Source organism: Etheostoma spectabile, chromosome 4 (genome assembly GCF_008692095.1).
Source record: "Etheostoma spectabile isolate EspeVRDwgs_2016 chromosome 4, UIUC_Espe_1.0, whole genome shotgun sequence".
NCBI classification, from domain to species: Eukaryota; Metazoa; Chordata; class Actinopteri; order Perciformes; family Percidae; genus Etheostoma; species Etheostoma spectabile.
The window spans coordinates 26,363,340-26,377,859 of record NC_045736.1 but is presented as its reverse complement, the minus strand read 5'-3'; the positions used below and the strand labels follow the sequence as shown (position 1 = coordinate 26,377,859).

General features: G+C 42.5%; 2 protein-coding genes across 4 annotated transcripts; one reads left to right on the top strand and one right to left on the bottom strand.

The window, feature by feature from the left end:
* Positions 1-6,105: 6,105 nt before the first annotated feature.
* Positions 6,106-10,672, bottom strand: tada3l (transcriptional adaptor 3 (NGG1 homolog, yeast)-like). Of its 3 annotated transcripts, none has more exons than XM_032513359.1 (9): positions 10,459-10,672; positions 9,832-10,087; positions 9,420-9,667; positions 9,202-9,307; positions 8,924-9,059; positions 8,715-8,818; positions 8,441-8,547; positions 7,451-7,642; positions 6,106-6,637 (listed from the first exon to the last, which is right to left on the bottom strand). In XM_032513359.1, the coding sequence occupies exons 2-9, from the start codon at positions 10,039-10,041 to the stop codon at positions 6,445-6,447; spliced, it is 1,296 nt and encodes a 431-aa protein (XP_032369250.1). In that variant the 5' UTR covers positions 10,042-10,087; positions 10,459-10,672; the 3' UTR covers positions 6,106-6,444. The 3 variants fall into 3 exon arrangements, with proteins under 3 accessions (XP_032369250.1, XP_032369249.1, XP_032369251.1); XM_032513358.1 differs by having other exon boundaries at positions 9,832-10,081; positions 10,459-10,606; XM_032513360.1 differs by lacking the exon at positions 10,459-10,672 and adding an exon at positions 10,307-10,408 and having other exon boundaries at positions 9,832-10,081.
* A 248-nt stretch (positions 10,673-10,920) lies between these two features.
* On the top strand, positions 10,921-14,271 carry LOC116687761 (actin-related protein 2/3 complex subunit 4). Its single transcript, XM_032513361.1, has 6 exons — positions 10,921-11,108; positions 11,857-11,975; positions 12,825-12,936; positions 13,028-13,123; positions 13,440-13,610; positions 13,735-14,271. Exons 1-6 carry the CDS (start codon positions 11,106-11,108, stop codon positions 13,738-13,740), a joined length of 507 nt encoding a protein of 168 aa, XP_032369252.1. The 5' UTR covers positions 10,921-11,105; the 3' UTR covers positions 13,741-14,271.
* The last annotated feature ends 249 nt before the right edge of the window (positions 14,272-14,520 follow it).

Genomic DNA, 14,520 nt, shown 5'->3' with positions numbered 1-14,520 from the left:
TCACATAATTGCAAAAGCGTTCTCCAATGTTTTTCAAGTTAATTTTTTTAAAATGATATCAGATTAGTAAACAGAATGTGCCTTTGGATGATTGGAGGAATGGTTGCTGATAATGGCTAATGTAGATATTGTATTAAAGATCAGCCACCCACTCAGATCAGCTGGTATTATGTCTGTAATGGAGTGGAATAGAAGTTTGTAAGTGACCCCAAACTTTTGACCGGTAGTGTAAGTTTAAATGTATAATCCATCCTTCAAGATATTTTGGCCATTAATTCTGCTGTCCAAAAGCCTCCCCCCATCACTCATTTCTCCCATCATTTCCTTTTTGGAGGTTTCCTTAAACCGCTCCTATTTTAGTATGTTCCACCAAACATGATTTACCCTCTGGTGTAAAGAAACAAACTCACTAAGCCTCCAGTCCTCTCTCTCTCTCATAAAACAACGCAGCCCTGTGTGTTTGTGTGTGCGGGTATGTGTTTTCATACACCAACATTTATGTTCCCAATCCTGGAGGGAGTAATCAGCTCTCGGTACAGTGAAGAGGATAGTCTACCCGGATTCACCAGCAGCTCTTTATAAGGACAATGGAAAAAAGGCCCTGCTGCCTCTATATTTAGATATACTTTATTGGGCCTCTTGTCTTCGTTTTTCTCCCCCCCCCCCCCCCCCTCCTGTAATGCTGCTGCTGTTAGAAATCTCTCACCAAAGCCATGTGGGCGGCCGGCCCTCCTCTCCATCGCAGCGAGTGGAGAGGGAGACTGATAATAATCCTGGGTGATAATAACAGAACAGAGGAAACGAAAGAGAGATGGGGAGAGGATGACAGAGAAGTGGTGGGTGTTGCGAGAAATGTTTTTTTTATTGTGTCTTCTTTGGTCCTCAATGACTATTATCCACAGTGCCAGTGATGTCCTCTCTCTGCCCCACCATCCTCAAGGAAGTCCTAGCAAAAGGGCATGTTATCCATTCAGCCCTCTGATGTCCCACAACCAGTGGATGTGTCTCTTCCAGTCCCATTGCTCCAACTGGCACAGTAAGCATATATCCATACATACTGCACTTACAGGTCCCTCTCTACATACCTCTGTTATCTGTCCTTATCTCCAAGGGGAAGCATATTTCTCAAGAGCTTTGACCTCTGCTGTCCAAAAGCACTGCCAATGACAAAGACCGCTCTAGCAAGGCATACTCTTATCCACCTATCTCCCTCTTATCTTACTCATTGCCTGGTCATTCTAACAAAGTATGGTCAGACACTAATGGCTTCTTTCCAGCTCTCAGGATACTTTGCTACTGAGGAGAAAAAGTGTTGCTGTGTATTAGCACCAGATGAGGGCTAATGGACTTGGCATGACTTGAGCCTTTACAAATAAAAGACTCATAAAAGTTTAAGCAAACATGGGCTGAGAATTTCCCTTCTGAGTATTAACGACTCATTATAGTATAGACTGTGTGTGTTGTAGGTCTTGGGTGTGGCAGGGATCAAACCTCATGCTCGTCTTCAATCCCTAATCCTAATCTCTTCGGTTTGGTAGCAATTTGTCTTTCACCTTTCTTTGATAACAGAAGAGCCTACAGCCATCCTATCAGCCTTGTGAGACTGCACATAATTACCCACAGTGGTGCTTTAAGATAACTGCTAATGCTAGCAGGACAACAACTCACGATGGAGGTGGCAGTAGCTCAGTCTGTAGGGAGTTGATTTGGGAACCGGAGGGTCGTTGGATCAAGTCCCCTTGTGAACCAAAGTATGGTAGCTGTCACTGCCAAGGTGCTATTAAGCAAGGTGCTGAACCTCTAACTGCTCCGGGTACCTTTCTATGGGCAGCCCCCTCACTCTGACATATCTCCATATTGTGTGTGTGTAATAACAGCAGAGTGAAAACATTGTAATTTCCCCTTGCAGGATTAATGAAGTATTCATTATTATTATTACTACAATGAGCTGATGTTTGGAGCTGTGATTTCAACCATGATCACCATTTTAATTTAGAGTGTTAGCATGCTAATGTTTGCTATTTAGCACTAAACACAAAGTACAGCTGGCGCCAATGGGTATGTCATTAGTTTTGTATTGTCCTTATATTGGACTAGTTAAATTTGGACCTGATGATGGCGGAACTGTCAGGGGATGACCAAACTCTTTAGGATTTATCCTGAAGGGGACATGAATGGCTACAAAAATATATGACAGTCCATCTAAATAGTTGTGACAATATTTCACTTAGAACCACAAATGTCAACCCAATGGTGGCACTAAAGGAAAAGTCGGGGAATTGCAAATTAAAATACATTGTCTGGGAACTACGCACATTTTGTATGCCTATACATCTAGAAGATCTTGAGATATTTCACAGTACAAGGGAAAACTTTGACTGCTAAACTTTCATGGCAAAGATCAAATAGTTGTTGAGATATTTTAGTCTGGGATCAAAACGTTTGACTGACTGACAAACCCACATTGCCAACCATGCCCTTGCAACTTTTAGACTACACTTGTCTGACTCGGTCTGACTGGGTTTGTTGCTTCTAATACTGTAGATGAGTGGCTCGTCTGTGGCTGATTCTGCTTATCTTGTACAAACTACACTGGAGACATGACAGGCTGAAAAGAGGACCCAAGAATCTTTATCTTTACCTAACTGATGCGCAGCAAAGCCCAGACAGGAGGGATGAACGAAGCAAAAGGATTTGCATTTAAGCTGCCAAATTCAGGAGTCACACAAGAAAAGCATCAACTGCCATGCAAATGAGAAGCAAATGAGATTCAAATCAGATCAAGGTAAAGGAGGGGCCAAAAAGGTGAGCGCACAGGAGTGGTTTTTTTTGTGTATATGATACTGTGTGTACACTTATGTGCGACTATCTCGCCAGGCATCCATGCAGTCATTTGTGCCACTGACCACAGGAGGAAAAGTCTGTTAAGTTTTAACACAGCAGCAACAGCAGCCCTCTGGGGAAGGACGAGCCATGACATCAGAATAGTGGAAGCAGCGCTGAAGACAATAGTTCTCTGTGCGGGAGGAGAGCCGAGGCGTGGCCTGCCTGGACAGAGGGTCTTCTCAGTGGACCAGCGAGCCTAAGCAGCTGTCTCAACCTCTGTCTGTATCTCTGTCATACACACAATTTCAATTCAGCTTGAAAGCTGACATAGCATTAGGACAAAGGATCAACAGATTTATGTTAAATCCCCTTACTCTATGTATCTGTGTGTGTGTGTGTGTGTGTGTGTGTGTGTGTGTGTGTGTGTGTGTGTGTGTGTGTGTGTGTGTCAGCCTCTGATCATGCTAAGTTCCAGCTCGGGAACGCAGGGGTGGAGGTGGAGTAGGAGGAGAGCCCATAGTTCAGAAACATGGTTCACACAAACTGGCAAAACAAAGAGCCAATGGACAGAAAGTAGCATAGATAAGTGTGTGTGTGTGTGTGTGTGTGTGTGTGTGTGTGTGTGTGTGTGTGTGTGTGTGTGTGCGCATACGTGCACACATGTACTTTATGTGCTCATGTTAACCCATAGTACACACCACACAGCCTGCCCTCATGATAACAAGGTAATTTCACTCTGTTTTGTCGTCTAGTAATTGCCAGAGAAGATACAGAAAAAGCTTCCAGACATGTTGCCGGTGCAAATCTTGTGCCAAAATGCTGAAGTTCAAGTTATTTACCCATATCCTCCAGTGGAGAGCCCTTTACTTAAACAGCAGTAAAGGTTTACAGGCCATGACAGAGAGGGGTGAAGAAGCTCACCACTTAGCTGAATTTCACATGGGGAGAGGAGAGAGAGCCTGCTGACCAAATGGAGCTAAAGTTAGTGCTTCATAGAACCCGCAGGGACCCATCACCTGGGTTATCAAAAGGGGTCTAGGTAGCCTTTACAAACAGCTCAATGTGATATGTGCAAACAGTGGACGAGCATCATTAAGCATGTATGAGCAGTGTATCAACACAAAACCCACCTGCCCTTCAGTTTAGGTCTAATGACAACAAATGCAACAAAAGCCCTCTGCGGAACGCCCAGCCTCGAGGGGCCGCCACAGCTAGGCTATTTATTCAACCTCTCATTCACATGTGAGGAGCATTCAATAGGTCTGGATGTTATTAAAAGCTTTTATACACATGGGCTGATGGCATTATGAATTTGCGTAGAGGACACCGACCTAAACTGAAGCATGATTGGGCCATTGTTGCAGCCTCCAGCCTGGCTGTAAGCTCTGAGCTCTGCTCAAGCACACTGAACATGAGCTTTTATTTTTAACCGGACAGTTCTAAAAAGATGGTGTAGCTATATTAATGTGGATTTAATCCGTTTTCACAAAGGGTCTACTACACATGTAGGAAATCATACCTGTGCATTGGCCTACATGTCTGGCTAGCCACATGGGCACAGGGAGCAAAACAATGAGGAGACTGAAGAAGAAACAGACGTTCACTGAAATATAAAAAAATACTCTAGAAAATATTTTTTAAACTGTTGACATCCATTACGAAAAAGTTTATTCAAGTGTGCTATTAAGATACTTCTTTTAAACTAAGAATAAGAGAGTACGCTTTCACATTTGTCAGAAATATACTTAACAAAATTCTACTTAGTATACTTGTCTTATACTGACAAGTATACAGAAAAGTCTGAGTATATTTGGCCTATACTTGTACTTAAATTGTTTGCTCAAGATACTACAGAACGTTTTAAGTATCCTACTTGGCGTGTGGTACATATATTTGGTACATATTTATAGAAACAAGTCAGCTTTGGTGGTGGAATAACTTAGAGTAAATAGTGGATAGTTGGAACTGAAGCTGATCTTTTATGTAGTGTCGTCTGGTAAAGCTTTGATTGGTCGGGGAGACCTCTTGCTTACACGGTAGAGCGTCTGCCCATGTAGGCTCAGTCCTCGGCAGTCCTTAGCTGCATGTCATCCCCATAGACAGTATGGTCATCCCCTCTCTCCCTCACACATTTCCTGGCTCCCTTCAGCTGCTCGAATTAAAAACAAAAACAAAAAAACTTTAAAACACCTTTTTATAAAAAAGAAGACAACTTTCATTGGTAGACAGTCGGTGCAGTAGTTGGTGAAAGAGCAGTGTGTCTGACTGTTGTGATGTGATCCGAGTGACCCTCACACACAGCAGCACACTGTGAGACACACAGTCTCCTGCTTTACCCTGGGATCAAGATCAGTGAGGATATCTTTAAATGTAGACTAGATACACACACACACACACACACACACACAGGGTGACACATGCTAATGTCAACCACAGGAGCCATTTCTATGTAAATTCATTGAGCCTCGTCAGTCAAGAGACAATGAGTGCCATCTAGTGGGGACTCAGTACGGAGGAATGCTTTCTACAGTTATGTTGATAGATACCTGTATATTTTTCGTGGAATAAGGTAAATGAGCCAGAACTAAAATAAACACTTGCCTCCATAGCTCAGCATACTGACTTTCATTAATTAAGTAAAAACAACAATATGGCTAAAAATTAAGAAAATAAGAAATGAAACATAACAGATAAGAGATAGGTTCAGTGTGTGCACAGTGTGTGTGTGTGAATGTACAATATACACAACAATTTGTAAACAAACAAAAAAGTAAAAAATACTGTATCTCACAGCAGTTGCCTTTGGGTTACAACTCAAGATGCTCCCACCTATTGTTGTAATAATATTACTGTAATATCAGCACACATTATTATAATGCCAATACTTAGAACTACTTCAACTTCTGGCTAAAACTTCCTTAGGCATTTGGCTCAGTTTGCCTCCTTGCTACCATTTGAGAGAAATGGTCTCCATGCTTGATCGTATCCTATATAAATACACACTAATATTTATGAGTTTCTTTAAATATGCAAATGAGACATTGTTTTATTAAATATGCACAATTTTGCATACATTTCTAGAACATAAATCTGAACACTGGATAGAGCCACATTTCATTTTGTTGACATATTAGAGTCAAAGGTTTTTACAGAAGGAATTTTAGATATCTACTTTTATCATAAATCACAAAAAAAATATCAACGGCCATTAAAAAAAACATCCACATTTTGGCATGTAATGATGCATCTCCTCTGAACTGAGTATTTTTTTCACACATACAAAAATGGTGGTACTGATTTATTCAAACAATAATGTGTATTGTTTTCATAGCATCACAATGGTAAAATGAAAAAGCAACATAAAAACTCGATGGAAACAATTCAACTGAAGGAGAAGAGGTCCCTGATGCATCCTTAACGTTACTGATCAAATGAGCATTCTGCTGTACATAACATAAAAACTAATAAAGAAATGTCCCTACTCAAATCACGCAGACCTGCAGTACACTGTATCATACATCATCATGAATACTGTTGTCACAGCAACTATCGGTGGGGAAAAGATTCTTCTTTCAACATCTTTCCTGGATAAAAACCAGACACAAACGGTTTCTTCCTCTATCCATCCAGTAACTTGAGGATGCTTTCCCTCTCCTTCAGAGCTTTCCAGGCCTGGTCCTTCTCCTTCTTGGTTGGGGTGCGTTTCTTCTGCCTGGCTGCCATGATTCGCCGAAATCCCTCCATGACCTCATTGTCGGACACCCTGACTCTCTGCCTCAGCTCCTGCTTGCGCATCTCCTCTTTCGCCAACCTGCGAGGCAGCAGCAAATCCAAAAGTTAGTGTCCACAGCTTATCATGGATCAGACTTCACTTGATATACAGTTTACTTGATGGTAACTTTTAACTGCTTTTATATTTGAAGCAAACTTAACATATGCAAATATTTGCATGAACATTAAATGATTTAACAACTAAGGCATAAACTGAAAAATCAAAAGTAGGCTTTAGTATAGGCCACCAGTTGCACAAGTACTGCAGTGCATCTCCTCCTCATGTACTGCACCAGACGGGCCAGTTCTTGCGGTTGTTGTTGCCGTCCTGTAGCTGTCCCGCAGGTGTGACATTCGGATGAACCGATCCTATGCAGGTGTCGTTACACATGGTCTGCCACTGCTAGGATGATCAGCTGTACTTCCTATCTCCCTGTAGCGCTGTCTTAAGCGTCTTACAGTAGGGACATTGCAATGTAGGCCTACTGCCCTGGCCACATCTGCTGTCCTCATGCATCCCTGCATCATGCCTAAGGCACGTTCACACAGGTTAGCAGGGACCCTGGGTGCTTTTCTTTAGGTGTTTTTCAGAGTCAGTAGAAAGGTCTCTTTACTTCCCTAATTTTCTTTTCACTGTATAATTGCCTAATTATTGTCTTTTTGACTGTCCAACAGCATGTTCATTAATTGTTTATGGTTCATTGAACAAGCATAGAATACCTTGTTTAAACCCTTTACAATGAAGAGCTCTAAAGTTATTTTGATTTTTTCAAAAGTATCTTTAAAATACAGTGTCCTGAAAAATGGGCATTTCTTTCTTTGCTGAGTATCCATTGTTGGCGTGTTTCCTCACCGGAGCAGCTCCTGCTTACGAGCTCTGTTGTGAGCACTCAGGGCTTTGAGCTCTGCTTGTCTCTTCTGCAGCTCTGCCAAGACCTCGTCCTCAGAGTCTCCTCCTGGTCCAGGTCGTTCCTCAGAATCCAGCAGCCCCTGAGCCACCAGCTCCTCTTTGATACGAGCCTCCAACGAGCGTGTGTGAGGAACACTGGAGGGGGGGGGGAAGACCGAAGATATGAGATGTGTGGCATTGAGTAAAGTAAACAGTTCAGGATGTCTTGATACTTAAAATAAACTTTGGGCCAACCTATTTCAGAATACTGTTGAGGACACACAGGACTAGAATAAAACCACACTCCCAACCAATATCCAGTACTGTGGCCAGGCAGTTGCATTCAGACAAGCAGTGTCGCCTGGGTATATGTGTGACGACATAAATATACTATTACACACAGGTGTTTGTAGCACAGCTCTGTGTAGTATATGTACAGCTGCAGACCTGGGTGTTGTAAAAGACAAAGACCTGGGATTAACCCATGACTGCAGTCTTGGTATGTCTGCCAACTAGGACTGGGTATAAAAAAAAATATTTTCTGATTAAAATCCTTTTTTATTTGAATGATCCAATATCAATTCAGAAAATCCAGAATCAATTTATGTCTGTATCATATCAAACTAGAAGACCTAAGGAGTCCATTGGTACCAACTACTGTGTCACTTAATACTCACTGACTGTAGAGGCCATTTATTGAGTTGACTGCTGTAGTGTGTGCATGTTAAATAAACAGTACATTAATAAAACTGCTTTGGGGTCAGTTCCCTGATTAATCATTTTAATGAGGCACAAGGGTAGAAGGAACTTTCTACAATTGTAGAATCTCTTTCATATTCAAGCAAAATTGGTTTTGAAATATCCCTTATCGAATTGTTATTGAATCAAATCAGAAATCAAGTCCTTGTGAATCGGAATCAAATCTGAATCACAAAACAGGTGTTTCTCAAATACCTAAAAGCTTTTCCTTGGCTTCGAGGAGAAGTCCCAGCGCCATCATTAGCATCCTTCCCTGAAATGTCGGGTATAGGAGAATCCTCCATGGGGGATATAATGTTCTCCTGGAAGAAAAGCAGCAAAAGGATGGTAATGTTTCAGTCTTTTCCCAACATTTAAACATGAATATTTCAGAAGCCATATCTCACTCATCAGTCATTTGTATTTTTAAAGGCCAGAAGGCATTATTGGAAGTTTTAACAGAGTACATTATTGATCGCAGCGTACTGACCTCTACAAGGGCCTGGAGCAGACGCTGTGTGAGAGGACCAAAGGGACATCCGTCTTCTGGAGATTCATGTTGGGACTCTGACTTTTTCAACAGGGAGTCCACATCTGCAGCAGTTGAACATGAAGAAGAGTATTAAGGTGTATACATGCTTGTTCAGTAACTACAGTAACACCGAGGGCAGTCATTCCAGGCACAGGCTGCTCCCTCACCTTTTGCATCCAGCTCAGACAGAGGCCCTCCCATGAGGCTCTTCTTCTTATCGTTGGCTCGTGCTCCCTCCCTCTGCTCCTCCAGCAGATCCTCCTGAGCCCACCGCTGAGAGTAGTGTTTCCCCAGAGCTGGAATCTACAGTTTACACAGACAGCACCAACGCATGTCTAAAATAATACTTTTACTTAACAAAATAAAAACACACAGATGTTTGGCCATGCTTCGAGTGAATTTAGGTACATAACGTGACAACAGTACATGGCTTTTCATGTCATACTTTGAAATACTCAGCCTCATCCTCCGGGGGTTTCAGAAGCTCTTCTAGCAGTCGTATCTCTTCATTTGTGATATCAGCACAATATGGCTCGACTGATGCCCAAAATCTGAAATCAAGAAATTCTTACTACAGCAAACTTATTTGAGACTAGCCTCGCTAATAAGATGAACAGAGTCTGTGGAAAAACACTAAGGCAAAGCAAATACAGAACAACTGACCTGTTGGGTGCATCATTTTTAGGAGTGCGGGGAATGTCTTGTGGATCGTCAGTAAATTCATACTCTTGGACTTTAGGCAGCAGATTTTTGGATTTGGGTCTGCCAGGACCTGGACCAGGTGCGTGACCACCTTTTCCATCCAACTTCTGCTTCTTTGGTTTGTGGCGAGAAGAGGCAGCTGGGTCTGGGTCTTTACCCAGCTTCAGAAAGCGCTTGTCTCCCTTCTTGTCCTGCCAGTCTGTTAGGATCTGAGAGGCAGCAAAGAAGGGGAGTTACAAATTGTAACCAACAAGACAGGCGTTGTCAACAGTGTATGTTTTGCCGTCTTCATTTGGGATTCTCAGTCACAGGAAACTGAATTGGGATGAAAACCACATACCACAAAGAAGGGGAGGTCCTAACTTTCTCCTACCTGTCTCTGCTCCTCCAGGGCTCGGAGGCGGCGGCTGGCTGAGGACAGGAGCGTCTCCAGCTCCAGCTGCAGGGTGTCCAGCTCCTCAATGCCGATCCCGTCGTCCTCTGAGCGGCCGAGCACAGCAGTGTAGCGGGGACACACCTTGACATGCTCGACGGGCTTAAAGTCGTAATATTTCAGTGGGGGACAGTCCTTCAACTCGCTCATGATGCGGTGTGTGGCAGGGACCTGGCAGTGTCTGAATAGACTGATACTAGAAGATGGACAGTGTGGATGATACAAGAAGATGAGACACGCAGGCACAGTGGTTGTCAGCTGTGGTTCAGTTTGTCTGTGTCTTTCTATCACGTACACGCGCATTAAACACACACTCAAGCACGCACGCCCCCACCCAAATACACATATCGTTACACACAGGTCTGCTTCACACAACGCGAGCGCGCTGGGCCCACACTGCCTAAATTACTCTTACATTTTAATAAAGGTCGCTACAATTTTACGATTTTGCACACGGACATTTTACACGAAGGGAGGTTTTAATCACAAGACTTGAATGATACTAGCCCAAAACACGAACGTATATCTTTGATCAATGTTTAAGAACAGCGATTTTTGGATATTTACCGTCAGTGAATGGTGTCCATGATGGGAAAAACCATTGTGATTAGAGAGGGGTGTAAAATACATTCAAATTAAATGATGGCCTATTTTTGATAAAATAACAATTTTAAGACCAAAATTAAAATTTCACAACATTACAACAACAAAACAGTAGGAGTACTTTCAGATATAACCATCTATCAAAACAAACTTCAGGATTTGTGAACGTATGAGTCTAGTGATAGAATGGTATCATCGGAACAAACCATTTTGTGTCATGGTGCATACAAAATAAATTACCCTTAAACCCGCCATTCAGTATTAAACTGGGTCATATGTTGGCAATAACGTTGTTATTTAACATATTTTATTCAAGAACAGATAACACATGGTCAAAATACTTGTCAACTAATAAACGCTGAGGTAAATGGCCCCTGTTCACAGACCGAAATGGACGCATCGTTGGGTATACTCGTTTTATAGAAAATATAGTCCACCAGGGCGGAGTAAGAAGGGTGAGCGGCATCGTTTCTGGTTTGTGGAGAAATCCGTCTCCTCAAAGAAGAGCTAAATAAAAAACCAGCGCACCCCATTTGTGCTAAACGATGTAGGATTTACGGAAGAGGAGTCCCAGGCGTGGCTGAGGAACTTCCGTCTTTCACAGCACAAAAATGGTAAGTGTTTTACACTACATGTATCGTTATATTTCATTAATTAGCACATTTTCTCCGCTAACTGTGGCTACGTTGAAGGGGATATTTGCTAGCTAGCTTCGTGTTCCTCACAGACGGGATTTCTGGTCGGCTACAGTGAAATGAGAGGACGGGCATCCTTGATACGGCTGCAGAAACTAAAGTGATCGAGCTGAGCTGAGCTGTCCTTTCCTCTCGCCTCCTTTTCTCATCTCATCGTTATACCTGTTAACATTAGCTCTCCCAAAGCTTTGTCATCAGACGTTGGCAAAGTTGTGTAACGTTTACGTTTTATGTTGGGCATAACGTTACGCAGAGTGCTGTAGAGGGACGTAAATAATTTGAAGGCTCTGCTGTGTCAGTCACCATCCACTGACGTGACTGCAAGCGAAATCACTTATGGCTAGTTTGATACTGAAAGCATGTATGTTTTTATTTCTAAAATGACTGTTATATAGTTCTATCGCCAAAAATATAAATGTGGAAAACTGTAAGTGGGGTGGAAGGGTTGCAGGGAGCCCCTTCATGCAGCTCTGTTTTTTTTGTTGTTTTTGTGGTTCTTGATCAAACATGACTTCACAAGCTGACCCTGCTGGTCGAGTCCTCCTCACTAGACTGGGAGGTCCAGTTTGCACATATACCCAGATCTAAATAAGAAATGCATCGTCTAACAAGATCTTATCTGCAGTGGGACCCACCCAGACGTTGATCTCATACAATTTCTCCTCAGACAGCGACTCTGCGCCCCTACTTAAACGCTGTGAGGGCCACATTGCAGGCAGCCCTCTGTCTGGAGAACTTCTCCTCTCAGGTGGTGGAGCGACACAACAAGCCTGAGGTGGAGGTCAGGTATGTGTAGCAATGGCACGTGTTTGGAGTTAGCAGTCTCACTGCTTGTCCCCCCTGCTCTGCAGGTTCTCCTCCTATGTCTCCTGCCCTTAAAGGGAAACGTTGCCGTTCTTCAACCAACTTAAGTACTTAAGTTAAACTTCCCTCCATGTTACCAGTGCCCAGATCTCCCAACTCTCAGGCCAGCAGAAAAAATCCAAGTGAGCGCTTGACTCAAAACACATCACTTGGAGTTCTTTCTGCTGGCCCCGGGGCTGTTGCTTTAACTACATATTCTGCACACAGACTCAAAGAGTATAAAAGCAGATAAAGAGAAATAGCCCCCCCCCTTTCTCTCTCTGCGGTTTCTCCCGTCATTGGTCTGTGGTGCCGCAATGCATTCTGGTAGTTGTAGGGTTTCTCTACTTTTTGAGCAAAAAGGGACAGTACATTTTCTGTTTTCTTTTGTCATTTAGCCCTAATTTAAAAAAAAAAATAGACTGCATAGACAGCCCAGTTTTATGAAAAGACCCTCTTTCCAGCAGTAAAATACTTCTTTAAGCGCTCTACAGCTGTCACACAAGTCTAGACTTGTGCAAACTTGCAGAAGAAAATCTAGGAGGGGAAAAAAAAATGACACAAGCATCGGCAAGGCTGTAAAACTGGCCAGCAGGGACTTGTTGCAGCCTGTTAGCAATACAATCCCAATACAAAGAGAAGATTAAGAGTTTTTTAACAAGTCACTTTAACTTCAAAGGTTCTATTTAGAGCCATGCAGTTTCTCAAGCACTATGTTGACTTTTAGTATGTAGGAAACACAATAATTTACAAGTTTGTATCTGTCATGGATGGATTGTGCTGTGATTACAGGAGCAGTAAGGAGCTGCTACTTCAGCCTGTGGTGATCAGCCGTAATGACAAGGAGAGGGTTCTCATTGAGGGATCCATCAACTCTGTCAGAGTCAGCATTGCTGTCAAGCAGGTGATTTAAAAACAGCAGGATGGTTTTTGGAGCTGTACACATTTGCCCATTTTCTTTCACAGTCTAACAGTATTAAATTTCCTCACTGCAGGCTGATGAGATTGAGAAGATCCTTTGCCACAAGTTCATGCGCTTCATGATGATGAGAGCAGAGAACTTCTTCATTCTCAGGAGGAAACCAGTAGAGGTGAGAGAACCTGAGAGAGAGAGAGAGAGAGAGAATAGTTTTGTATACTAGAATTAAAGAAAGGGATTGACTAAAAAATGAATCCATATACAGGAAGAAAACAAAAGAGAAAAAGTGTGAACTTTTTGAATGGCAAAGAGCATGGGGCTCTTCATGCACATGTTGTAGAAACTTTGTCCAAACATAAAGTAAAATACCTCATTATTTACAATGTATATTCCCATGATTCCAATTACACAAGTATTTCTTGTCGTCGTGTTGACCAGTCTCTCTGACTCGCTTCTTTCTCATTTCCTCCCTTGCACTGTGATCTCAGGGATACGATATTAGCTTCTTGATCACCAACTTCCACACAGAGCAGATGTACAAACACAAGCTGGTGGACTTTGTCATCCACTTCATGGAGGAGATCGACAAGGAGATCAGCGAGATGAAACTGTCCGTTAATGCCAGGGCCCGTATCGTCGCTGAGGAATTCCTCAAGAACGTAAGAGTTTTGCGTTCTGGTTTTATGGCTAAAATTTGGCTATTGTAGTTTTTTTTCTTTTTTTTCTGTATATTACAGACAGAAATGCTTACATGGAAAATAACTTGACTTCTTCTTTCCACAGTTCTGATGACGGTGTTGGTCCCACACAAGCTTTTAAGAGGCTCCAAGGGCCAATCGGCACAAGAGTGGAGTAAGCAGCCAATCAGCAAGGAGATGAGAGGAGCATGACAAATCCGGCGATGACACCCTTTGCACCTGTCTCAAGTATTTCCCTGTACTCGTGAATATCAATGACTGTATATAATGAAATATTTACCAGTTTCATTTTCAGCCACCTAGAACAAATCCCCAAACAAAGGCGGGTCCTTAAGTATTAATCAAGTTGATAGCCATGAATACAGGGGCATTGAGAACGTGTTGTTGCAAATAAAACAGCCAGGTTTTTGTATTTTGTGTAGTAGTCTGCGTATTCTGTCATTGTCGTTTCAAATTTGTCTTCAAAATGTCTCTGTACAAGAAACCCATGTTTGTGCAAAGTGGTCTGTGTGTCGTTTCATCACGGACATGGAGCAAGAGCTGTCTGTAAAGAAGCCACCAAAACACATGTTGGAAAATAATGAAAGATAATAAAACTCAGTTGTTTATACTGTTGGTATTCGCCCATAAGTTCCGTGTCATTCATGGTGAGCATTTGTGCTGCTTCAGTATCTAAATTTAGAAATGGCTATGTTCTGCTTCTGAGGAAGTTGTTTTTAGTCAGCGTTTCGGCCACGTCTCACCTTATACACAGTTAGTTATTTGAGGAAGGGGAAGTAATACCTTCATGCTGTGCGTGAACCATTTTAGTTGTACTGTAGCGTGGACATGAGGACATACAGTAATTCACTGATAGTTGTTCGTAGTGCAT

Coding starts and splice junctions, on each gene's coding strand:
- LOC116687761 (XM_032513361.1), top strand. Junction 11,976..12,824: donor AAGCCTGAGGTGGAGGTCAG/GTATGTGTAGCA, acceptor CTGTGATTACAG/GAGCAGTAAGGAGCTGCTAC. Junction 13,124..13,439: donor TCAGGAGGAAACCAGTAGAG/GTGAGAGAACCT, acceptor CTGTGATCTCAG/GGATACGATATTAGCTTCTT.
- tada3l (XM_032513359.1), bottom strand. CDS start 10,041: ATGAGCGAGTTGAAGGACTGTCCCCCACTGAAATATTACGACTTTAAG. Junction 9,668..9,831: donor CCCTGGAGGAGCAGAGACAG/GTAGGAGAAAGT, acceptor GCTGCCTCTCAG/ATCCTAACAGACTGGCAGGA. Junction 6,638..7,450: donor CGTAAGCAGGAGCTGCTCCG/GTGAGGAAACAC, acceptor GCTGCCTCGCAG/GTTGGCGAAAGAGGAGATGC.